The sequence below is a fragment of the Marmota monax genome, unplaced genomic scaffold (assembly GCF_021218885.2).
Source record: "Marmota monax isolate L192 unplaced genomic scaffold, Marmota_monax_Labrador192_F-V1.1 WCK01_AAM20220418_F8-fsc00210, whole genome shotgun sequence".
Taxonomy (NCBI): domain Eukaryota; kingdom Metazoa; phylum Chordata; class Mammalia; order Rodentia; family Sciuridae; genus Marmota; species Marmota monax.
The window spans coordinates 1202374-1228364 of NW_026695248.1; the positions used below are offsets into that span (position 1 = coordinate 1202374).

General features: G+C 37.7%; 2 protein-coding genes across 14 annotated transcripts in view; one reads left to right on the plus strand and one right to left on the minus strand.

Annotated features, from left to right (window-relative positions):
• Nucleotides 1–14913, minus strand: part of Tsga10 (testis specific 10) — a 114134-nt gene extending 99221 nt beyond the window's left edge. For 11 of the 13 annotated variants that reach the window (XR_006850919.2, XR_006850918.2, XR_006850917.2 and 8 more), the window contains exons 1-2: nt 14495–14593; nt 6396–6524 (exon numbers count right to left, since the gene is read on the minus strand). Coding sequence is in view for 8 of the 13 variants with exons in the window: in XM_058578287.1 (XP_058434270.1) it covers nt 6396–6524; nt 14495–14542 (177 nt within the window). In the remaining 5 variants the exon portion in view is untranslated. Of the gene's footprint in view, nt 1–6395; nt 6525–14494; nt 14594–14749 lie in introns of those variants that run through there. The other 2 variants (XM_046440338.2, XM_046440337.2) reach the window with 2 other exon arrangements.
• CUNH2orf15 (chromosome unknown C2orf15 homolog) lies at nt 14903–24329 on the plus strand. Its single transcript, XM_046440340.2, has 3 exons — nt 14903–15337; nt 15897–15973; nt 23218–24329. Exon 3 carries the CDS (start codon nt 23294–23296, stop codon nt 23567–23569), a length of 276 nt encoding a protein of 91 aa, XP_046296296.1. The 5' UTR covers nt 14903–15337; nt 15897–15973; nt 23218–23293; the 3' UTR covers nt 23570–24329.
• Nucleotides 24330–25991: the final 1662 nt, after the last annotated feature.

Sequence of the window (25991 nt, forward strand, 5' to 3'; positions counted from 1 at the left end):
AATTGTTTACTACACTGATGCTTCCAATCCATGAACATGTCTCTCCGTTTGTTTAGACCTTGATTTCTTTCACTGGTGCTCCGTAGTTTTCAGGACACAAGTGTGTACTTGTTTAAATTTTTTATTTTTTATTGATTTAAAAAAAAAATAAATGACAGCAGAATGCATTACAATTCTTATTAAACATATACAGACCAATTTTTCATATCTCTGGTTGTATATAAAGTATGTTGACACCACTTAGTGTCTTCATACATGTACTTTGGATAATGATGTCTATCACATTCCACCATCCTTGCTAGTCCCCTGCCCACTCCCATTCCCTCTTCCCTATCTAGAATTCATCTATTCTTCCCATGCTCCCCCTCCCTACCCCACTATAAGTCAGCCTCCTTATATCAGAGAAAATATTTGGCATTTGTTTTGGGGGGATTGGCTAACTTCACTTAGCATTATCTTCTCCCACTGCATCCATTTACCTGCAAATGCCATGATTTTATTCTCTTTTATTGCTGAGTAATATTCCATTGTGTATATATACCACAATTTTTTTTTTATCCATTCATCCACTGAAGGGCATCTAGGTTGGCTCCACAGTTTAGCTATTGTGAATTGTGCTGCTATAAACATTGATGTGGCTGTGTCCCTGTAGTATGCTGTCCCTTGGGTGTAGATGAGGAGAGGGAAAAATGGGTCAAATGGTTGTTCCATTCCCAGATTTCCAAGAAACCTCCATACTGCTTTCCATATTGACTGCACTAATTGGCAGTCCCACCAGCAACGTGTGAGTGTACCTTTTCCCCATACCCTTGCCAACACTTATTGTTGTTTGTCTTCATAACAGCTGCCATTCTGGACTGGAGTGAGATGATATCTTACAGTAGTTTTGATTTGCATTTCTCCAATTGCTAGCGATGATGAACATTTTTCATATATTTGTTGATTGATTGTATATCCTCTTCGAAGTGTCTGTTCAGGTCGTTGGCCCATTTGTTATTTGGTTTGTTGTTGTTGTTGTTGTTTTTTGGTACTTAGCTTTTTGAGTTCTTTATATACCCTAGAGATTAGTGCTCTATTAGTGCTCTATCTGTTAGATGTGTGAGGGGTAAAAATTTGCTCCCAGGATATAGGCTCTCTGTTCACCTCACAGATTGTTTCTTTTGCTGAGAAGAAACTTTTTAGTTTGATTGCATCCCAATTATTGATTCTTGGTTTTAACTCTTGCGCTATAGAGTCTTATTAAGGAAGTTGGGACCTAATCCCACATGATGAAGATTAGGGCCTACTTTTTCTTCTATTAGACGGAGAGTCTCTGGTTTAATTCCTAGGTCCTTGATCCACTTTGAGTTTTGTGCATGGTGAGAGATAGGGGTTTAATTTCATTTTGTTGCATATGGATTTCCAGTTTTCCTACCACCATTTGTTGAAGAGGCTATCTTTTCTCCAATGTATGCTTTTGGCACCTTTGTCTAATATAAGATAATTGTAGTTTTGTGGGTCCTCTGTGTCCTCTATTCTATACCTTTGGTCTACCAGTCTGTTTTGGTGCCAATACCATGCTGTTTTTGATACTATTGCTCTGTAGTATAGTTTAAGGTCTGATATAGTGATGCCACCTGCTTCACTCTTCATGCTAAGGATTACTTTAGCTATTCTGAGTCTTTTATTTTTCCAGATGAATTTCATGATTGCTTATTCTATTTCTATGAGGAATGCCATTGGGATTTTTAATGGAATTGCATTAAATCTGTATAGTGCTTTTGGTAGTACAGTCATTTTGATAATATTAATTTTGCTATCCAAGAGCAAGGTAGATCTTTCTATCTTCTAAAGTCTTTTTTGATTTCTTGCTTTAGGATTCTGTAGTTTTCATTGTAGAGATATTTCACCTCTTTCATTGATTCCCAAGTATCTTATTTTTTTGAGGTTATTGTAAATGGGATAGTTTTCCTCATTTCCTTCTCAGACTGGCTTATTTCACTTGGCATGATAGTTTCTAGTTCCATCCATATATGGGCAAATGACATAATTTCATCCTTCTTTATATCTGAATAACCCTCCATTGATTGTATATATACCAAATTATCTTTTATCCATTCATCTGTTGAAAGGCATCTAGGTTGGCTCCCTAGCTGGGCTATTGTGAAATTGTGATGCTATAAACATTGATGTGGCTATACCACTGTAGTATGCTGATTTTAAACCTTGGATATATTTCAAGGAGTGGGATAGCTGGGTCATATGATGGTTCCATTCCTCGTTTTTTGAACAATCTCCATACTACTTTCTAGAGTGGTTGCACTAATTTGCAGTCCCACCAACAATATATAACTTTTTCCCCACATCCTCACCAACATTTATATTTGTTTTCCTGATAACTGCTATTCTGACTGGAGATGAAATTTCAGTGTAGTTTCGATTTGCATTTCCCTAATTACTAGAGATGTTAAACATTTTTTTTCATTTACTTGTGACCTTCTGTATTTCTTCTGTTGAGAACTGTTTAGTTCTTTTGTCCACTGATTAGGTTATTTGGAGGGTTTTGGTTTTGGTGTTTTTGAGCTCTTTCTATATCCTGGATATTAATGCCCTGAGGAGCAGGTGGCAAAAATCTTCTCCCATTCTGTAAGCTCTCTTCACACTCATTTACTTTGCTGTGCAGAAGCTTTTAAATTTAATGCCATCCCAGTTACTGATTTTTTATTTACTTTTTGTGCTTTAGGAGTCTTGTTATGAAAACTGGTTCCTGTTCTGGCATGCTGCAGTGTTGGGCCTACATTTTCTTCTAGCAGTTGCAGGGTTTCTGGTCTAATTCCTAGGTCTTTATACACTTTGAGTTGAATTTTGTGCAGAGTGAGAAACAGAGGTCAAGTTTCATTCTTCTCTATATGGATTTCCAGTTTTCCCAAGACCATTTGTTAAAAAGGGTCTCTCTTCTCCAGCCTAGGTTTTTGGCACCTTTGTCTACTATCAGATAACCGTACTGATATGGGTTTGTCCCTGTGTCTTCTATTTCATTGGTCTTCATACGGGTTTTTGTGCCAGTGCCAAGTTGGTTTTGTTACAATAGCTATGTAGTATAATTTGAGGTGGTATTGTGATGCCTCCTGCTTTGCTCTTCTTGCTAAGGATTGCTTTGGCTACTCCAGGTCTCTTATTTTTTCAAATGAATTTCAGAATTGCTTTTTCTAGTTCTATGAAGAACATCACTTGAATTTTGATAGGCACTGCATTACAGATTATGAAATTTCTATTGTTCTATTCTTACATTCATTGATTCATTCCTTTCTCCATTCTGTTTGAGAGCACTGAGTATTTTTACCGTATTTTTAAAGCTTTTTTAATACTAAAATATACATAAAATTACCATTTTAACCATTTGCAAATATATAATTCAGTGGCATGAAGTATATTCAGTGTTGTGCATCCATCACTACTATCTACATTCAGAATTTTCAGCTTCCCCCCACAAAAAAACACTCTATTAAATAATAGATCTGTCTCTATGAAATTTGCCTATTCTAGATATATGTGGAATCAAATATTTGTCCTTTTGTGTCTGGCATATTTTACTTAGCATGTTTTCAAAGCTCACCCTTTGTAGCATATATCAGAATTTCATTTTCTTTTAAAGAGATGTGGTCTTACTATCCCAGGATGGCCTTTAACTCCGAGGCTCAAAAAAGCCTCCCATTTCAATCTCTTGAGTAGATGGTAATACAGGCACATGCCACTGAGTCCAGCTACACAATCTGTCATCCATTCATTTGTTGATGGACATTTAGGTTGTTTCTAATTTTTGGCTATTGTGAATAATATTGTTTTGAACATTTGTATCTAAGTATCTACTTGAGCACCTGCTTTCAACTCTATAGAGAATATGCCTGGGTGCATATACCTAGGAATGGAATAGCTAGCTGAATTACAAGGTTATTCTATCTCTGACATTTTGCAAAACTACCAAACTGTATTCCAACCATCAACACAGCATTCCAGTTTCTCCATATCCTCACCAACATTGTTATTTTCTCTTATGCTGATAATAGCCATCCTAATGGCTATTAAATGATATCTCACTATGGTTTTGATTTGTATTTCCTTAATGGTTGGTGATGTTGATTATGTTTTCAAGTACTTACTAGCCATTTTTATGTCTATTTAAGTCCTTTGCTTATTTTCTTCCTTTTGTGGTGCTGGATTTTGAACTCAGGGCCTAGTATATTCCAGACAAGTGCTCTATCATTGAATTATATTCCCCAACCCTCTTGCCTATTTTTAAATTGGATTGTTTTATTTTGTTTTGGTTGAATTATAGTTCTTTAGATATTCTGGATATTGAGCCCTTATCAGATAAATTAAAAAATTTTCTCTCTTTTTTTTTTTTTGTGATGTGGGTGATTGAACCCAGGGCACTGCACATGTAGGTAAGCATTCTACCACTGAGATATATCCCCGTGCCTCCTGTTTTTTTTGTTTTTACAACAGGGTTTTTGCTTGATCAGGAAATATAGTTTCCACAAACTCCCTTCTATCCCCCAAACAGTTTCCTCTATCATTTATATCTTGTATTAGTGTGATAAACTTGATGAACAAATAATGATACATTAACTAAGGTCCAAAGTTTTATACTAGGGTTCACTCTTGGTATTGCACATTCTCTGGATTTTGAAAAATGTACAATTACATGTGTCCATTCTGATATATCATACAGAATAGCTTCACTGTCCTAAAAAGTCCAGTACACCACCTACCTATTTGTCTCTCCCTCCCACCAAATCCCTGACAACCTTCAAGTGGGCTCATACTTGTTTGCTGAAACACTTACATGATGAATGCCTTAAAAATCCTTGTCAGACAACTGTAACAAGTTGCATTTCAATGCTGGCTTCTCTTGTCTTTTCTCAACAGTTTTAATTCTTATGATGACAAGTAAATTTCTTTATTGAGACCTGGTACTATCACTTTCTGAATTTTTTATTTTCATAAGCTTCTTATAACTTTGCTCCTGCTAGGAAAGTGGGACACTGTCTCACTGCTGCTAAGTTGGGGTGGAACCACCAGACTGAGGAGTACAGGCTCCCTGTTACTGAAGGCAGAGGTGGGAGTTCAGGTTCTTCACTAGACCTCTGCTATTACCACCAGAGCTAGGAAGAACAGAGGCGGTTTGTTACAGATTCTTACATGTCCTCCACTGACTTGATGGTGGTTGGCCCTGCTACTGCAGAGAAGTGGTAAGAGTTCCGACCCGGCAGGAAGTCTCCTTTGTCACCACCCTAGCAAGTAGAAGGGATACCTCTTACTACAAGATGGGAGTAGATGTCTTGGCTCCCTATGTGGTCTCCACTGACACCATGAGGCTGGGGCCTCCTTACTGCCTGGTGTGGATGGAAGTCCTTGTTCCTCATTCAGCCTTCTTCGATACCATACTGGCTGGGGCTAGGAGGTGGGAAATGTGGTCCAAGGATGCACATTTAAGGTTCTTTGTTACAACCTAGCCAGGGTCAGAGTCTAGGCTCTCTACTTGGCCTTTGCAGGCGGGAACTGGGCTCTAGTTTTTTCTATGGTGTTTGGAATAAGCAGTTAAAGATTAAAAGCTGTCCGCTTTGTGGGGCTCTCCCACTCCTAGTCCTTTAGTTCAGGAGAGGTTTGTTTGTTTTATTCTGGGGGGCGGGCACGGCGGGGGGGGTCTGTTTTGGGTTACACTCATTGTCATGTCCAGTTGCCAGTTATTACAGCATTCTTTCTGGGATATATGGAGAAAAGGAAAATATGGGAACTCACTACATGTTATTCTTTGTGTCTTAAGATCCTAACGAGTCATCCTTCTTCTGTCTACTTTTCATTGTTCTTTTGTTTGTTTTATATATACTGTTCAGAGTTACCAGCTGTATTTAGTGAGAGGAATAGGAAAAGGTAAGTCTACTCTATCTTCGCAGTAGTCCCTTTTAATAGCCTTTACTAACAGCTATATCATGTACCAGGCACAAAAACAGAAACAGTACTGAACTTGGAGTTCAGAGGACTGGGTTTAAATATCAACTAACTTGGAAGTTCAGAGTAATCCTAGCTGTCCGAATTCATAATTATTTAACCTCTTTGAACTTTACCTCCCACATCTGCAAAGAGAAATAACATCACCATTTCACAAGACTTGAAAAGATTAAGTGAGATTATGTACTTAAAAGCACCTGATACAACTCTTGGCACATAGTCTGCACTCAGTGGCTCTGACTCTATGCATGTCAAAATACTTAAGATAAAAAAGGAATTATTTGAGACCCATTAGATGTAAATAATCTCTGAATTAGTAATTATTTATTCTCCATTTTCTTGTTTTAAAATAGGACCCCATCCCAAATAGATTCAGAAAAATATACATGTAAACTAAAGGTAACCTGTAATTTCAGTGTAGAGATGAATCTATCTTGGTTTCCCACTTCTTGTTCCAGTTGGAGAGTATTCTGGTATTTTTCAGCTTCAGAAACTGGAGCCCCTAAACCAAAATGATGTTCTTTGGTGGTAACCTAGAGGAAAGAATGGGAAATAACACAGAGGCATTCATTTTCAAAAAGCTGTGATTTCTCATGATTATCAATAAATTTTGAGAATTCATAACATTCTTTATTGGATGATTTTCTTTTGGGGGGCGGGGGTTACCGGGGATTGAACCCATGGCCTTGTGCATGCCAGGCAAGTATTCTACCAACTGAGCTATATCCCCAGCCCTAGATGATGTTTTAAATTGTTTTTAACTATGAGCCAGTGATCAAAAGAACAAGTTATTTTCTTAAATTTGCATTATAAAACATTATCTGTATGTTTTCTAAATATAAAACTATAAACTTGAACATGTTTTTCAAAGAAGAGATGCCCTATCTTATCACTATTCTAAGGAAATATGAGAAAGGAGCAAATGCAGCAGTCTACGTCTAGGCCTGTGTAGCCACTAGCTACAAGTTTGCTGTTGCTATTGTATATTAAGAAAAATGTTTGCTACCCTTTCATAAAGAACAAATTTCCCTAATATATACATAATAAAAAAGGAAGAAGAGATGCCCTAATACAAAAATTGATAAAGACCATAGGCATTTACAGAAATGTTCCATCTTTACTGTACAAATTAGAACACAAAATAGTCACATTTATTCATTTAACCATTACCTTGGCAAAGATCAATAAATTGGATTTATAATTCAGCATCCTAATAAATCAGTGGTGGTAGTATAAATTGATAGAGTATTTATTGAGAACAGTTGTGTAAATATCTACTAACATTACAAAAGTATATAGAGCTTCTGTCCAAATAATTCCATTTCTAGGAGTTTAACCTATATATACATTTGCACATGTATAAAATGACAATGTTGAAGATTTTCCACTTTAGTATACTATACATACTCCTCCACATTGAGCTTTTTTTAATCTGATAACATACCTTAAAGATTGTGTTATTAAGGGAAATATCTTCTTTCCATGAATCAAGGATACCATTATGTAAAGAAAGTAAAAATTTACTATGAGCATCCTAGATCTTTCTTTCCAACACAGCTGCTGTTCTCCAAAATATCCTTTGGTGAATTATAGAATTAGAATCTCTCTATTGACTGGTCTTGTATTGCATCTTGTGCAACCTGGCACTTAAGCAAACTGTTGGATTTAGTTTCCTTTTTTCCTTTCTCTAAATAAAATACAGATCTCCTTTTATGTCCATTTCAATAATTATTGCACCATCTGGAATGTCAGCATAAAATCTCACAGAATATTTGAAATCATGAATCATTTAGTCTTTTATGGGCTAGATCAGAATCCTATCGTTTCTTACAAGTTTCTGTTGGGAAGTGTATTTCTAGTTACAAACATTCAACTTAGGGTAATAAAATGATTTCTCACTTCAGCAAGACTGTTTAAATTTTAGTGAACATATGACTCACATGGGAATCTTGTTTAAATACAGACCCTTATATACAATAGCCTGAGATTCTGCATTTGTAAAAAGCTGCCCTGTAGTCCCTATTTGGCTAGTAGGACATCTTGAATTGCAAGGATCTATTTAACTAAAGTCTAAGCCTGCCCAACATAATTTGTTCTCTTCCCACTTTTCCAAACTTATCTCCTACTTGGCACTTCCAAGAACCCCTCTAGTAAAGACAAAGTATTCTACACATCTTCTTACATACACTTATATGCATTTTTCTCCATTTAACTAGATATTTTTCATGCTTGTCTTCAATTTCATATTCTCCAGGTTTTCTCTATCTTATCCATTACATAATTACATTTCATTGAGACTTCTGTCTTACTAAATATAGAACAATTTATGTAGTTATTATTTTTTCTAGGTATGTCTTTCTCATACATTTATCAAAATCTTAAGAACAAGCAGTGTCCAAAAGTTGTGTCTCCATCAACACTGTTCTTTATAAAATAAGAAGGTGCCGGGCTCAGTGGAGCACACCTATAATCCCAATGGCTTGGGAGGCTAAGGCAGGAGGATTGCAAGTTCAAAACCAGACTTAGCAATTTAGGGAGGCCCTAAGTAACTTAGTGAGACCCTGTCTCAAAATAAAACAATAAAAAGGGCTGAGGATGTGGCTCAGTGGTTAAACACCCTTGGGTTCAATCCCTGGTACCTAAATAAATAAGGTGTCAATAAAATCTGTTGAGGTTGATACGCAGTGTGCAAAGCAGACAAAATTGAATTTTTCCTTCTCGTTGGTAAACTAGTCAAATAGGAATTCTACACAATTACCTATTAAGGCTAGTCTAAGAATTAAAAACAGGAAGCAGCCAGAAATCCACTGAACAATCATGAGCAATCATGTTGGACTTGCTACTTACCACCCCCCACACTAGCTTTGGAAGCAATATGGCAATATGGGGAGAGATATTATTGTACCTGAAATCCTCACACCTGGCCTGCCAGTCCCTACACCTTGAGACACCTGGGTATCTTACACATTCCAGTGACCTTTAACATAAGAATAGAATGTGGTATTTCTGTACAGATCTCATACAGAGAATGCAAATGCGAAGTTTATTCTCAATTGGGAAGTAGCAAGCACGGTGATTAAGAGCACATATTTTGCTATCAGACTGCCAATGTTCATAACCCTAATTCTGCACTTTCTTAGTTGCATGACACTGGACACATTACTTCTCTAGCCATGGTTTCCTCATCTGATCACTAGGGGTGACAAAAAGAGTGCCTACCTCATAGAGTTATGTGAGGGTTAAATGAATTGGTATACATAAAGCTCTTCGAATAGTGCCTGGTACATAATAAACACTATAAGTATTATTATTTACCATTATTATTATTACTAATTCCTCTCTTTATTTATCTAATCAGCCATCACATCCTTCTGATCTTCTCACAAAACTCTCTCAAATCACTGTTTTAGTTCATGCTATCCAATTGTTAATAGTCACGTTTATTCACTGATCATACAAATTTTCAAATAGCTAAAATATGAAAAAAAATCAATAATATTAGTGTATGGGGATAAAAAATGGAAAACAAATAAAAACCTACAATTTCAACCTTCAATTAGTCTAGGGAAGTCCAGGAAAAATAAATCAGAAATTTACAACACAGGCTGGATGCAGTGGCACAAGCCTGTGATCCCAGCAGCTTGAAAGATTGAGGCAGGAGGATTGAGAGTTCAAAGCCAGCCTTAGCAATGGCGAGGTACTAAGCAACTCAGTGAAATACGGCTGGGGAGTGGTTGGGTGCCCCCGACCTTCAATCCCCAGTACCAAGAAAAAAAAAAATTACAACACAGCATGATTTCTGCCACATGAAATTATTGCGTATGTATGCTAAAAGAAGACAGAGAAAAGAGCTACAAAAAAAGTGTTTCTTACTTACTGCCCCTCCCAACTAAAGACTTAGGATCTACTCTCCATTCCCCCCAAAACCATGAACATACCCCTAAGCACTGAACACGAGATGTTGCTTTTACTGGATGTCCACACTGTGGCAACTTTAACAAGTCTAACATAGACCTCTTAAACCCTCACCTGTACCCCTGCTCTCTCAGCCGTGCCTCCACTCCAGTCTTCTCTGTGTCAAATGGCACCATCACTTGTGCATGTACCCAAGGTCAAAAAAGGAGTAGTCATTTTTAATTTCCCCGACACTCATGTACTCTATCAGCAAGTCCTGTTGGTCCCACCTCTAAAATATATCCTAAATCCACTCACTTCTGTACATTTTTATTACACCACCTGAGTCCAAGTCGTCGTCATCTCCCACCTAGATTACTTCAAATTTTCTTCTGGTCTTTCCGCTGCTTCTATTACTCCCTACAGCTTATTCTCCATACTAAAATCAAATCAATCATTTTAAAATGACAAGATACCAGTTGGGGCTGTAGCTCAGTGATAAAGTCTTGTCTAGCAGGCACAAGGCCCTGGATTAAATCTCCAAACTGTTTTTAAAAAAAAAAGAGTAAAATTAATAACATTTGAAAACACTCCAGTGGCTCCTACTGCAATAAAATCCAAAAAATAAAATCCAAACTTTTTATGGTCCTACATGATTTGGGCCCTGCCTTCACTTAAAAGACTTGGCACTCTCTTCTTTTGTTCACCTGCTAGCTTTGTTTTCTTTCTGTTCCTCTAATGCACTGCTATACTGAATATTTATTCCTCCTCAATTCTCATGTTGAAATCCTAACACCAAAATGGTTATAGTAAGAGGTACCAGGGCTGACAATGTAGTTCAGCAGTAGAATACCTGCTTAACATGCCTGAGGACCGGAGTTCCATCCCCAGCACCAAAACAAAAATCAGGGATGGGGGTGAGTTGTAGTGTTTGGGAAGTATTAGGTCAAAATTAATTGCCCTTAAAAAAAAAAAAAAGCCCCTAAGAACTCCTTTGCCTGTGCAAATGTCCTGAAAGTATCTATGAAACAGGAAATAGGCCCTCACCAAACATGAAATCTACTAATACTATGATCTTGAATTTCCCAGCCTCCAGAACTGTGAGAATAAAAATTTCTGTTGTTCACAAGCTACCAGGTAGATAGTATTTTGTTAGAGCAGCCCAAATGAACCAAGTCATGCCAATCTCATTTCTCTTCAAGGCCTCTGCTCTTGCTTTTCCCATCAGGAATATTTTCTCCTCAGCCCTTTGCATAGTTGGATCCTTTTCATCCTCAGCCCTTTGGCTTGAATACCACAGGGTCTTTCCTGCCTTCTCATCTAAAGTAGCTTCTTTCCCAGTTGCTGTCTATTTAAGCTATTTGTGTTTATCACTACTTGAAATTACATTGTTTAATTATTCACATGTTATTATCTGTCTTTCCCTACTATATACCATCCAAGACACTAGGTTCTTGTCACAAGTATATCTCCAATGCCTGATAAATGCCCACCCCAAAGTTGCTTAGTAAAACATTTATTTTATAGTTTTCAAAATAATGAATTTTGATTATTTAAACAAAGTAGTTTCAGTGGCGGGGAAGAAGGGAAAAGTCTAAAGAGGACTAATGAATGAATGAGGATTAGAGAAGAGAAGTGGAAAATGTAAACTTCTTTTAGGAAGCATAGTTGAAAAGAAGAAAAGTGAAAGTTGGAGGAAGACCAAGGTTACAGAAGGGTCATTATAAGAGGAGAAAAATATGTTTCTTAATTCTCAAGGACCCATTTAAGAATCAAGCAAAAGCCCTGGATTATTCCCTCAGGAAAATGCAAATACAAATTGAGCATCCCTAGTCTGAAAAATCCAAACCCCGAAATGCTCCAAAATCTGAAATTTTTTGACAACAGTACCACTATAAGTAAAATATTCCACATGTGAATTCATGTCTGGGGCTGAAATGAAAATGTGGGTACACCAAAAACACTGTATAAAATTACCTTCAGGACATGTGTATAAGATGTATATGAAACATAAATGAATTTTGTATTTAGACTTAGGTCCCATCCCCAAGATGTTTCATTATGCTTATGCAATTTTTTTGAAATCCAAAACCTGGTCTTCTGATTTCAAGCATTTCAGATAAGTGATGTGCAGCCTATACCCACAAAATTTTACAATTTCAGGGAGTTCAAAAACTCCTTAAGGTCCATGGCCTCAGGTGAAGAAGCCCCAAAGTATACAAACAACCATTCCTAAGACTTGGGTTAATATTAAGAGATGAAGAAGAAAGAATGAGGAAATATGAGGCAACCCACATGAAGAGTGCGCACTGTCCTCTGGGACAAGGATGAGAAAAGCAAGGATAGGTGAAGATTTGGATAAAGGGTAAAAATGTGGGGCTGAGGTTGTGGCTCAGTGGTAGAGTGCTTGCCTAGCATGTGTGAGGCATTGGGTTCGATTCTCAGCACTGCATATTAATAAAATAAAAGTCCATTGACAACTAAAAAAAAATATTAAAAAAAGAAAGAAGGGGTAGAAATGTAGGGAAGTTCCAAAAGTTCTTTCCAAAAGTTTAGAATTATAGACACTTTGAATAGGAAGGAAAAGTCAAAGGGTGTAGAAACCACACAAAATTTGATGAATAATTTTCAAAGATTTTTATATTTGTAACAAGTGAATATTTTGTGAATTCATTTAAAAGATAGTAAAGTAACAGTTTAACTTAACAAAAAAAGAAATAATGTCTCCAATTGGGTGCACCAAAAACACTGATAAAATCACTTTCAGGAGATGTGTATAAGATGTATATAAAACATAAATGAATTTTGTATTTAGACTTAGGTCCCTTTGATCTTCTGTTTCACTAAAAAATTAAATTTTACTAGATCTTCTCTTCAATAATCTCTCCAATAATTCCATCCAAACCCCAAGCTCTTCTCTTTTCTACACTCCTGACCATAGAGTAAAGAAATAAGTTTTGTCTTCAAAGCTACTCTCTTCAGAAAGGTAGTGTTTACCAAGATCTCTTGGAAACACAAGAATGGATTAAACGCTTGTTTTCAGGAGGCTTTTCTATGCTAAAAGGATTCAGTAACATAACAAAGTGTTGCTAAGAACATAACTAAGACAAAAAGAACTACCTTACTAACTCACTCACTTCAAAATATTATCCTGGGATGCAGATATAAGGATGTTTACAGCAACATAGTTTGTAATGGCCCCAAACTGTATAAAATCTATACATTCTTAAGATAGATAAATGGTGGTGTGTTTTAACAAGGGAACACTAATCAGCAAACTAACTACAAGCAACAATAAGGACAAATCTTAAAAACATCTTAAAGAAGATGCAAAACAGTACTCAGTAAAATTCCATTTATATGGAATTCAAAAACAAGCTAAACTATAACATACATGTTCATGTTAAAGACTGTGAAACTACAAGGAAAGGCAAGGAAGTTGGGCAAGCGTTTATCTATGGGGGGAAAAAGCCTGTGATGTGTAAAGAGATGAATAACTGCACCTGCTCTAACTACCTCTGCATATGGAGGAGTTTAAATCAAATCATCCTAGAACAACCTGCTCTAAGCAACTGAAAAAGAAGGCAGAAAAGAGAGCTCAGAGAATGTCTACTCCTAATTATATTTTCTTCAGAAAGTAAATGAGATATATTTTGAAGCTACCATTAAATAATGCCAACGTTTAGAGTCTGAAATGTTTCATTAATGTTAATTCTCTAATAAATTCACTAATGTTAATTGAGAATTAACTAGATGAATTAAGATCAAAAGGTTTAGTCCGTTAATCAATTAAAATACAAACAAGAATCAGTTTTATCTTGGAGGCAGAGATGTGATTCTTCCCTTTCTCTTATAAATAACCTATTTATTTAATTTACAAACCGATTGTCTTCCTTACAAGAAAAAACAAATTGAACTTGACATGCTGAAAGCTGGTAGAAGACATTTAAAACAAAACACATCCTGGGACAAAAAGTCCCGAAATGGAAAAAGGAAAATGCTAGAACACTGTCTTCTGTGCAAAGTTTCAATGAAGCCAGAATACTTAATTTTATTCGGGGGCGGGGATGATTTTAGTTTTTGAGTCCATGAAAACAGCATATTTGAGACCTACAATAGCTTTTCAAACAAAAGCCAACGTACCCTGACTCTCCTGTGGCCAATTCCTGCTGAAATTATACTATGCAAACGACCAAATAATATCGAAGTCTATAAGGCAGACTGAGAAGTGAGCCTGGGAGTCAGGAAGAGGTAGACTCAACGCTAAATCTGACTTCCAAAAGTCTCCGCTCCACTCCAGCGCGTTTCTAAGCAGACTAACCCAGGGGACAGCTGTGGCAGGAAGGGAAGCGAAGCGGTCACCATAGGAACTGGGCTCAACCCTAAGCTCCCCACAAACGACCACACGGGCAGGCTGCGCCGCCCGAGGGCTTTCCTGGCCTGCGACCCGGCCCGCTACTGCCCCTCACAGCGGCTGCGGCAGGGAACACCCACCTGGGCCCCTTCAGCCCCCGATCCCCCCACAGAGCCCTCTTGCAGCCTCCCCGTCGGAGGCCTCCCGGCCCGAGAGCGGCGTTTCCCGACCCTGGCGCATCTCCTCTGCTTCTACCTGGAGCTCCGGGGACCTCTCTGGCCCGCCATCCTCCCCGGAGCTCATGCCTGCGACTGCCTGGCCAGGGCCGCCGGGAGAGATCCAGGTCCCGCCCGGCCTCCATCCTCCGCCCCTTTCTCCTCCCTGCCCACCCCCAAAATCAGCCCGGCCCCGCCCCTGCGAAGGCGGAGAAAAGCGGGCCCCGACCGGAGGTCGGCCGGGGCGGTTAGCGCCAGCCTGCGCGGCGTCGGCCCCGCCCTCCACGCTTTGTACCTGAGGGGGGCTCTTCTTCCACCTCCCTGGCGCCTCCGCTCCGCTTCCGTCCGGCGCGCCCCCAGTCCCCGTGCGCACGCGTAGCTGGCTCCACTCGCCCTCTCGCGGGGACTACAAGCCGTGCGCGTGCACCCACGCACGTAGCGACGCGTACATCCACCTGCTCGCGGTACAGGGAGCCCAGGAGAGGCTCTTCCCGGCCCATTCGCGCCGCGCAGGCGCAAGCCTACGCTGCGTCTAGACGCCCGACCCTGAGCGTCCCGTCTCCTAGTAACCATCAGCGAGACCCCCTACCCCACCACTTTCTTACTCCAGCCGCGGCTGCCGCACCTGGATGGAACGCGCATGCGCGGTGCAGTCTCTCGCTGGCAGTCCCTCAGCTCTGGGACACCTGCTGCTTGAGGCAGTGGCTTTGTGTCACTTTTCCTAGGGATCGGGCTTCGTTCTGGACTCACGTTCAGTGAAACGGTTACTCCCCAGAGTTGCTCTTCGGCGCGGCTCCTGCCACAGCCAGGAGGCTGTTCCTGAGGGAGCCTCCAGGTTGGGTCCTCCCACTGCAGCCTCCAGGGAACGAGCCCGCCGGTCCCGGTGAGCCCGGGCAGCCTCCTGTCCAGGGAAGCCGTGCACCCATGACCTCCGTCAGCCCTGCACGTTGGAGTCAGGCTGGTATTGGGAGGTGGCAAAAATAGGAATGAAAGCCCAGATTCCCAGGCCTCCTCCAAGTCCCCTTCCCAGAAAAATGGGTGATAGTTAACAAAGAAAGATAGACAACCTCACGTGATGTTTTATAGAGTATTGATTTTTTTCCCTTGGTTAATATCCTTCAAACTTCTCTTAATTTGGAGTCTTCAATCTGGGAACACTCTAACTTAACCTGTGTAGTATTTTTGGCCATCCAATTGCGTAAAAAATGTTCAAGTGGAGAAATGAACTTTTAGGTGAAAGAAATGAGCTCTGTGTTATTTTGCCAATTTTTTGAAGCCTAACTTAAAAAAATATTGTCTTTTGTTTCTTAATATATAACATGTTCCACCCTTCTTAAATAACCCAGTAACATCTGAACCTCATTGTTGATCTTGTCTTTGTCTTTTCCCACAGATAACATAGACATTTGTTTTTCTTTTTGTTTTTTTTCCACTGTCTCCAGTTTTTTTGATGCTGTATAAGTCTGTGCCTGTCAAAAATAAGTTCATGTTTGAGAAAACTAACAATTCCTGTTTCTTGGTGAGTGCTCTTTTTTTTTTTAACCAAACATTATTTGCAGGGGTAAGCAACTTTTATGTTAAAACAAATTTCTTTAGAAAAGTACTTAAAATAAGTGTCTTGTTTTGCTAATCCCTGGGTTTTTTCCATAAGATGTTTATGTCATTAAGTTTTTATAATATTTTGTAACATTTATTTACATATACCACATACTTTATAACTAGATACTAGCAAATTAAATGTTCCTGTTATTTTAGACAAAGAGATGGGAATACCCAGGGAGCACATTTCCTGTGAAATATTATACCTGATTGATAAAATAAGTAATGAAGGAGCATGGGCTTTCAAAGACTATCCTAAAAATTTAGGGGAAATGATGTATAATCTGGTATCCTCTTTAGATATAAGATTATTTTGAATAGAAGAGTGTCATTTGGCATTGAAAACAAATGAGGAAGAATGTACTAGTTTAAAAACTAGCAGTTGAGCTGGGTGTGTAGTTTAGTGGAAGCATGTGCTTGCCATGTGGGAGGCCAAGAGTTCAATCCCTAGAACCAAAACAAAACAAAAATCTATCCATTGCAATTGAAGACTTCAGGGGGAGGAGAATTATTAATATAGGAAATGGAAAATTTTATTAATATAGGACTAAAAAATTTAAGCATTTATGTATGCTCCCAGATGTTACCACAGATTCTTGGGAAAGAATATAGGGAGAAGATATTTTGAAGGCCAAAAGAAGGCATCAAGATTTTAATTTATTTTCCTATTGCAGACTATTCAATTACTCCCCTATCTTAAGAAAGTGAAAATTTCCTTCCTTCTTTGGAAACTCAAGAACCTTGTATAGTACCTATGCTCACCCTTGTGACACATAACTTCTTTATTGCTCTAAGGTCTGGATTTTCTAAACCTTTGGTTTCTCTGTCATTTCAAAAGCTTTACCAGAAAAAAATTCTGCTTTGCCTTTCCCGCCCCCCCGACACCCTCCCCCTCCCGTGCCACTCTTGGTTCCCTCAAAAAAAAAAAAAAAATCTGAGACTTCAGACATACATGTTAAGCTACTTGATGTTGTGCCACAGTTTACTAAAGGTCTGTTCATTTTTTTAAATCGTGCTGGGGGTGGAACCCAGGGCCTGACAGGAGTTAGGCAAGTGCTCTACCACTGAGCTATATCCCCAGCCCTCTACTGCTGTATCTTGGGATTTTTCAGTTCATTCTTTGGTAGTGTTAACCCCACCCATAATATGCTTCATGTTGGAAATTGTGTTTTTCATCTCTGGAAGTTTGTTTTTTTTTTAAAAAAAAATCTTTCATTTCACACTGTATCATGCTCATGGTTTATTCTATTTTCTTGAAAATATGGACTATATTTAAAATATTTAAGTTACTTACTTGTTTACTAATTATATTTTAAGTGTCACTTCTGGATTTGTTTATAGTTTTATTTCTGCTTGTTTTCATGCCTACTAAGGTTTGATTGCCAAACATTTCAGATATTACATTTTGGGATGCTGAAGTGTGTGTGTGTTCTTTAAATATGTTTGACTTTCTTCTAAGATGAATAAGGTTATTTGGAAAGAGTTTGATCCTTTAGAACTGAACCATCCAAGCCAGGCATGGTAGCGCACACCTTTAATCCCAGCAGGTTGGGAGGCTGAGGCAGGAGGATCACAAATTCAAAGCCAGCCTCAGCAATTTAGTGAGGCCCTAAGTAACTTACTGAGACCCAGTCTCAAAAAATGAAAAGGGACAAGGTTGTGGCTTAGTGGTTAAGCACCCTGGGTTCAATTCCTGGTACCCAAAACAAAACAAAAAACTGTACCATCCAAATAGTGCCACTGTCTACATGTGACTATTTGAATCTGAGTTGATAAAATTAAATTTTATTTGTAGTATCCACATTTCATATACCAAGCCACATGTAGCTAGTGGCTACCATATAGAACAACATAGGTATAGAATATTTCTTCACTACAAATAGTTCTACTGGACAGTGCTATATAGTGGTTAGCTTTTATGGTTTGTTTATATTCTATGTAATCTTAGTTTTGGATGATTTGGACCCTATACTGAGTCAATAACTTTCTGAGCATTCTACCCAATACCTCAAATATTAGGAGGTCTTTCCATTCTGGTGACAATGTAAATCATCCCTTGTCCTGTGTAAGCTCTGGATTATTCTGCCTTCTCTTTTTAGGTGGCTGTTTCCCAGACTTCACATTTTTCCTTCCATACATGTACTAATCAGCACTCAGCTGAAGAATCGAGGGGAATCCTCTTCAGACCCTAGAGTGCTTTTCCACTCTGTATCGCTTTCCTCTCCACAGACTCTAGCCTCTCCAAACTCTAAACTCTGTCTTCTCAGTTCATTAAAATGACCACACTCTCTTTGGGTTCACTTCTTCTGTGCTGAAGCCTGAAAATTCCAAATAATTTGCCCTCAGAGGATTCACCTTCTTTATTCTCTTTCTCTCAGTGATCACAGTCTCGCACAGCCTATTGTCCAATATCTAAAAACCACTTTTATGTATTTTGTCTATATTTTTAAATGGGAAAGCATGAGCATAAATCTGGTTCCCATTGCTCCCCTATGACTGGAAACAGAAGCTAACCAGATCGCCATAGTTTGAGGTTCCATGTCACTAATTATTGCCAATGGGAGTAATTTGCAGTTTAACAGTTGTTACCATCTGAGGGAATGATTAGTTCAAAGACTGGAAGCAGATGCAGATTTGCCACAGCACATACTTTAAGAACATCAGTGAGCTCATACAGCTGGGGCAAGAGAAAAGAAGGCTAGGGGAGAGTGTTAACTGGTATGTTAGTTTTCTGTTGCTACAATTTGCTACAAACTTAATGCTTTAAATAATACAAGTTTATTATTATATGGTTATTTTTTAATATTTTTTAGTTGATGATAGATCTTCATTTTTTTTAATATGTGGTTGCTAAGAATCGAACCCAGTGCCTCACACATACCAGGCACAGCCACAGCCCCTATTATATGATTCTTAAGGTTAGAAATCCAAATTGGTTCTTATTGAGCTAAAACTAAGATTTTTTGCCTTTTCAACTTCTACAGGCTGCTCATGATTCCCTGGCTTGTAGTCCTTGTCTGTCTTCAAAGTCAACAAGTCCTTCCCACATTACATCACTCTGACACCTACCTTCTTCCCTTCCTCATTCACTTATAGAGACCCCTGTGATTATATTGGTGCCACCCAACTAATCCAGTGTCATCTTCCCACCTCTGGGTCAGCTGGTCTTTGGGGGCCATTATTCTGCCTCCCACAGGTGAGGACTAGATATGTAGAGAATTTGGCTTTTTGTCTGAGATGGAAAGCAACTAGAGTATGCTGAGTGGAGATTGATGTGATCTGGCTTATGTTTTAAAAAGCAAAACTGGGGCTGGGGCTGGGGATGTGGCTCAGCGGTAGAGCGCTTGCCTAGCAAGTGCGGGGCCCTGGGTTTGATGCTCAGCACCACATAAAAATAAATAAATATATAAAGATATTGTGTCCAACCACAACGAAAAAATAAAAATAAAAGCAAAACTGTTAGAAAACTACAGTATAGGCCATGGTAGAAGTAGAAACAGGATCCATTGACAGATTGGACATGGAATATAAGATAAAGAAGAGTCAAAAATGACTTCACTGCAGTGCACAAGGTTTCATGTCATACCACATTCTCCTTAATATTCAGTACTATCCCCTTTTCTAGTCAACCATAATGTCAGTAAACTTGGATTTCCAATTCCTACTAAATTTGAACATCTCTTATGTATTCATAACACACTTGGAATTCCTCAATCTGTGAATTATGTCTTTATATCCTTTGCCCATTTTTCTCTTGGGTTTTCTTTATTCTTACTGATTTGTAGTTTTTTCCAATACTGGAGCTATTATCCCTGTCATCTTTAGATAGCAAATATCTCCTTTCAAACTTTTATTCCTTTTTATGTATGGTTTTTTCACTGATAGGAATTGTTAATTATGAGGACTCCAATCTAAATTCTTTAAGTCTTGTTCAAGAAATCCTTCTCCAAAAAAGGAAAGAAAGAAATCCTTCTCCACCCCAAGGTGACAAACAAATTGTTCTATGTTTTCTTCAATTGTATTTTTAGTTCTACCATTCACATTCAGGTCTTTTCTACATTTGAACTTTACTTTTATATGTAAGATAGGGATCCTGCTTTACTTTCACAGGATCCTATGTGATTGCTTCATGGTCCACATGGTGAGCCAGTGTTCACAGTGCCAACATACCAAACTTAGTGTCCTCAATCTCCATTGCCTTATAGTGCCTCCTGTAGCACATGTGAGGTTCATGAACATACCTAGGTCCAAGTTGCAGCTCTGTCATGTTCTTTTCTTCCTTTATTTGTTTCTGCACCTGTACAAGATTGCTTTTGTTACTTTGATTTTGTAGCATATCTTAATATCTGATAAGACAAGCCTCTTTGTTCTTTTTGTCCAAATTGATTTAATCTTCATGGACCTTTATTCTTCCATACACATTCAAGATTTCCTCTTGAATAGCAACCTGAATGCTGGGTCAAAGAAGCCCCCAACACACTTGTTCTTCCTTCATGTCCTCAGGACTCTGGAGGAAGTTAAAGTGACACTTTCATGGACAAATCTGCCCTGATATTTGGTTCTTCCTTAATTCCTCTATTAGAATGAAGTTTAATGTGCAAATTGATAATTAAATAAATTACCATTATTTTAGATTTATTTCAAATGCAATATGTTGTTTTATAGGGTTTTATTAGTGTTTTATAAGCTTTATTCCAATTTTATAGTTTGAAAATGTTTTAAATCTATAGAACTGTAACAAGAATAATAAGCTTCACAATTTTTTATCCTTCACCTCCTAGATTCAACAGTTTTTAACATTTTGCATATTTTACTTTCTCTCTGTACTTACCTATTGCTAAACAATTTGAGAGCAAGTTGCAGATATGATCCTTCAACTTTAATTGTTTCGGCATGTATTTCCTAAGAATAAGGACATTCGTTTATATAATCACAATACAATTATATTTTTGTGGCATTTAACATAGATACAATATTATTATCTAATAAACCATCTATATACAAATTGTACAATTATCCAAGTAGTGGTCTTTATACTACACTCTCCAACACATTCAAAAATCACTCATTACATTTGGAGATCATGAACCTTTGACTTTCTTTAATCTAAACAACTTCTCAGTCTCTCTTTGCCTTTCATGACATTGACACTTTTTAATACTATTTTGTTTTGTAGGATGTCTTTCAATTTTGTTTGTCCCTCAATCTGATTTTTTCTTTATGATTAGATTCAAGTTATACTTTTTTCTCTTTTTCTTTTTGTTGTGTTGAGAATTAAACCCAGGGCCTCACACATGCTAGGGAAATGCTCTACCACTGAGCTACACTCCCAGCCTCAAGTTATTCATTTTTGACATGAGTGTTTCCTTTTTAATTAAATAGAAGAAACCAAATAATAGTATAAACTTAATTTTATTAACTTGAAAGTAGTGTTAGGCATTTTTTTTTTGATGAGGAAGAAAAATTCCTGTTCAAGTTCCAAATATAAGAAACAAGTATACTGGGCTGGGGATATAGCTCAGTTGGTAGAGTGCTTGTCTCACATGTACAAGGCCCTGGGTTCAATCCCCAGCAGCACACACACACACACACACACACACAAAAGGAAAAATAAGAAACAAGTATACCTACATTTTAGAACTTCATCAGAGATCTTTTTAAAATGTAGCTAAATTGCATTTGCTTCCCAGAAAACCAAACCTGTACTACTTATCTGATTGTTATGTTAGTAACATGTAACTGTTTTATTTACCATACTATAGCAGGCCCAGGATTCTGTTTTGTTATAAACACTGATACTCAATCACAAATAAAGATTGACAGGGATGTAAGAGATTCCTCAGAAAATTAAAATAGAAAATGATTAGGGCTTGATAGATATGGAATTGTAAACTATCAACAGATAATACAGTAGATAAATACTGAAGAAATAATACATTCTAAAAAAAACGGGCATGGGCTTTCACTCATAGCCATGGAGTCTGCATCTTTGGTAGATCGCTGTTTTCCAATAAGCACTGTACTTCCCTTACTGTGACGGGAAACCTGTCCTCTCTGCCATCCTAGTCAACTCTACCTAGCAAATTCCTGCCCATCTTTCAAGGCCCTACTCTGACTTAGTCTCCCTTCCTTTGGGAACCTCTCCCAGGTTGTAAGCTCATCTCTCTTAATAGATTAGGCATTCTTAACAAGTACCATATCTTTATTAGTCATTGCATTACTAAGTTTTTTGTCACTGTGAACAAAATACCTAAGAATAACAAATTAGAGGAGTAAATATTTATTTTGGCTCATGGTTTCCAAGGATTCAGTCTTTGGTAGGCCAACTTCATGGCTGTGGGCCTGAGATTAGACAGAACAAGATGGTCGAAGGGTGTGATGGAGGAAAGCTGCTCAGCACATGGTAGCTAATAAGTAGAGAGAGAGAAAGAAGAAGTAAGGGACCAGGGAGAAGGTAGGACATGTCCCAAATGACCTTCTTCTAACTAGGTCCCACACCCCAGTAGTCTATTCAGCTATCAATGGATTAATCCACTAATGAGGTCAGAATACTCATGATCCAATCATTACCTAACATCTGGGGGCTGGGGATATAGCTCAGTTGGTAGAATGCTTGCCTCATATGCACAAGGCCCTGGATTCAATCCCCAGCACCATAAATAAATAAATAGTCAATCTCTGACAGGGTACATTGTCCAAGAAAAATGGAAAACAAAAAGAGAATCTTTCATTGTATAAGAATTGCTATTTTGTGTTGTCAGACATGCTATACTATACTAATAAGCAACTGTTGATAGGTACAGAGGCAGGGTATTTCCATGGGAGAAGCATTTCTTATATGATGTGGAATCTCAGGGTAAAATTGAGTCTATTTGGTCATTGTCCATATAGCCTGGCCCATAACAAGACAAGACTAAGAGAAGTTCTGTTATTTACTGAAAGGTGATAAACATAACATCAGGCAAATTCCTTTTTAAAAAGACTTTCAAGGGACTTTATAGACCTAAAAACACTTCCACAAAGAAAATGTAAATACTGAAAGGTAAAAGGCAATTTTACTTTATATTTTTGGCATTACCATGATATTTCATCCAAACCAACATTGCCATGAAGTTGTCAAAATTCCTATTGTATTCACTAGTTACCTACATCTTTTTTTTTCAGTAATCAAATTGAAGAAACGTTTCAACTACTTAAAAAGGTGTCTTCAAACAACCTTGATATTTGTTCAACTGTCCCAATGGGATTTTCATTTAGTAAATCTGCTACTCAGGTATCTGCCATGCGAATGGATTCAAAAGTGGACAGTCACTTAATGCAAGGGACTGAGAAAAGCAGGTTGAAACCAGTGACTCGTTTATTTCAAAACACCAAGAAAATAAGGTTAGAAGACACAAACCAAGAAAACTTTTCAAGTATTGAAGGAATTGGTCCAGGATCTCTTTCAAAGAAAGCCTTGGGTTCAGTGGTATATGTTAAAGAAAGTGATGGACTAGAAATGACAGATGTGGAATGAAGTATCATACACATATTACCAAAAAAATCCAAAAAACTGCCTTTGATAAGTGGAGGTGTTGAATGAGAACTGAACCTTATTGGGAAAATCTAACAAAATGAAGGAAGGTTAGTATCTTATATTTTATTATTTATGAGTCATCTTAAACTATATTTTTTGATGGTGCAAAAACTGTGCAAGGTCCTGGGTTCCACCCTCAGTAACTAATATACACACATACACACACATTTGAACTTGTTCCTGTACTGTAATATTTAATAATTCTGTAATACCCAACTGCATAATCTTCTCAATATTCATATTTTAAAAAGAGGAAAAGGCATGATTTCAGGGAATAAAAATATTTTGTAACAGAAAAATGCTAAATGTATTTGTAGATATTATATAAAGCAATTTGCAGTTGCTTTAAGGGAAAAAAAATAGCCTTCCAAAATTCAAGGCAGATTTCTCTGGGATTATATTCTATCTTTGTTAAAAAAAAAATAGAATATTTTAGCAACAGTATTTGAAATGCAAAACTTTTTGCTATGCTTTTTATGAATTTCTTTAACAAGTGGTGGTGGGAGGGGCAGAGTGTTCAAGCAATTCCACACCAGTATTTTATGTTATTTATGCTGTACCATTTTTGTATGTTGCATCTTCAATTTGGGATTTTTCCTTAGGATACTTTGCCTTCCTATAATTTTGCATTTCTGTTCTGTAAAAGATTCCTGCAGATAAACTCTACAACCAACCAATAAATTACATAGCTTCAGAAGCATTTCACATTTAAAATTTTTCTTTTAAAACTTTCCCTCGTGTGGAATTCATTTCAAAGTTAGAAAATAGTTCTTTCCAAATATCACAGCATATCTTGCAGATGCTAACAAGTTATATTCCAATATTTTGTATAAGAAAAATAATCTAGTGTTCAAAATTTGTTTTACATATCAGTTATTGAAATACATGGCAGTTTGAAACAGCAGTGTTGTTCCAAGTAATGTTAGATGAAATTAAAACCATTTTATATCCATACAGAGAGTGACCTATAATTATATTATGCATGTTGTTTGTTTGTTTATTTGTTTTTTGGTGCTGGGACTTGATTCCAGAGCCTCACACATACTAAGCACATGCTCTACCACAGAGCTACACCCCTAGTATATTTTGTTTAGCTCAGTGGTAGAGTGTTTGCCCAGTAAGTGCAAGGGTTCCATCCCCAGTAACACACACACACACATACACACACACACACAGTTGGAACATGTTCCTGTACTGTAGTATTTAACAACTGTCTGTAATGCCCACTGCATAATCTCCTCAATATTCGTTTTTAAAAATACAGACAAATGCTAAATGTATTTGAAGGGAATATTGAGCCTAAAGTAAAAAGAATCAAAATTGTCAAATGATACATAAATGAGTAAAATGCTTTTTGTCACTTACAAAACATAATTCTTTGGAAAAGAAAAAAAGAATTCATTGTTCACCAAGGCTGGCACTATGCTTGGTGCTGGAGATATAGTAGTGGATAAAATAGCTACTGCCTTCACAGTGCTTTCTGTCTGTCTACCAGGAAAGCCAAAACATATAAAGAAATTGCATAAGATCTGCTATGAAGAAAGTGTAAAACATTCAGAGAGATGTAACAGGAGGAATAACACATACAGTTGATTTCAATTCTAGGAACTAGGAAGACTTCTCCAAGGATATGACATAATTTCTGCAGTTACATGATTGTCCAATGGATGATGACAGTGGTATCAAGTTGGTATTTAAAGTCATGGGAATGAATGTGATTGTTTAAGGAGCACATTTGTGGGAAGATGAAGATGTGAGGAACTCCAACATTTAGGGGCTGATCAGAGCAAGGGCAACTGTCAGAGGGTACTGAGAAGCTGGTAATGAGGCCAAAGGAAAACCAAGTTGATAATATAAACGTTGTCTATAGGAGTCTTTCTAGGTGGAACCAGTGAACAGAAAGGTTAGGTGAAGACCAAAAAGTCCATTGGATCCAGCAACACGAATGTCACAGTGGTCTTAGCAAAAGCACTTGAGGTGGAATAAATGGGGCAGAAGCCATTTTGGAGTGGGTTGAATATGAAGTGAGGAAGTAGATATTGTATATATAGTGACTCTTCCAAGAAGCTTTGCTCTGAAAGGGAGTAAACACATTGAAAGTTGGAAGGGGAAATGAGGTCTCTGGAGGATTTGTGAAGCATATTAGAGTATCGCTGGAAAGTTCCAGGGGAGAAGCTGAAGAAGTAGGAAAGCAGGTAACAATAGCCAAGGAACAGAAATCTTAGAGCAGGGAGAAAAGAATAGGATTCTCTATAACCACCTCAGAAGGAAAGAAGAGGAAAAATAAACTACTTTAGAGAAATCAAATTTGGAAGGAAACAATATAGAGAGTGACAACATTATGGGCCTACTATCAATAACT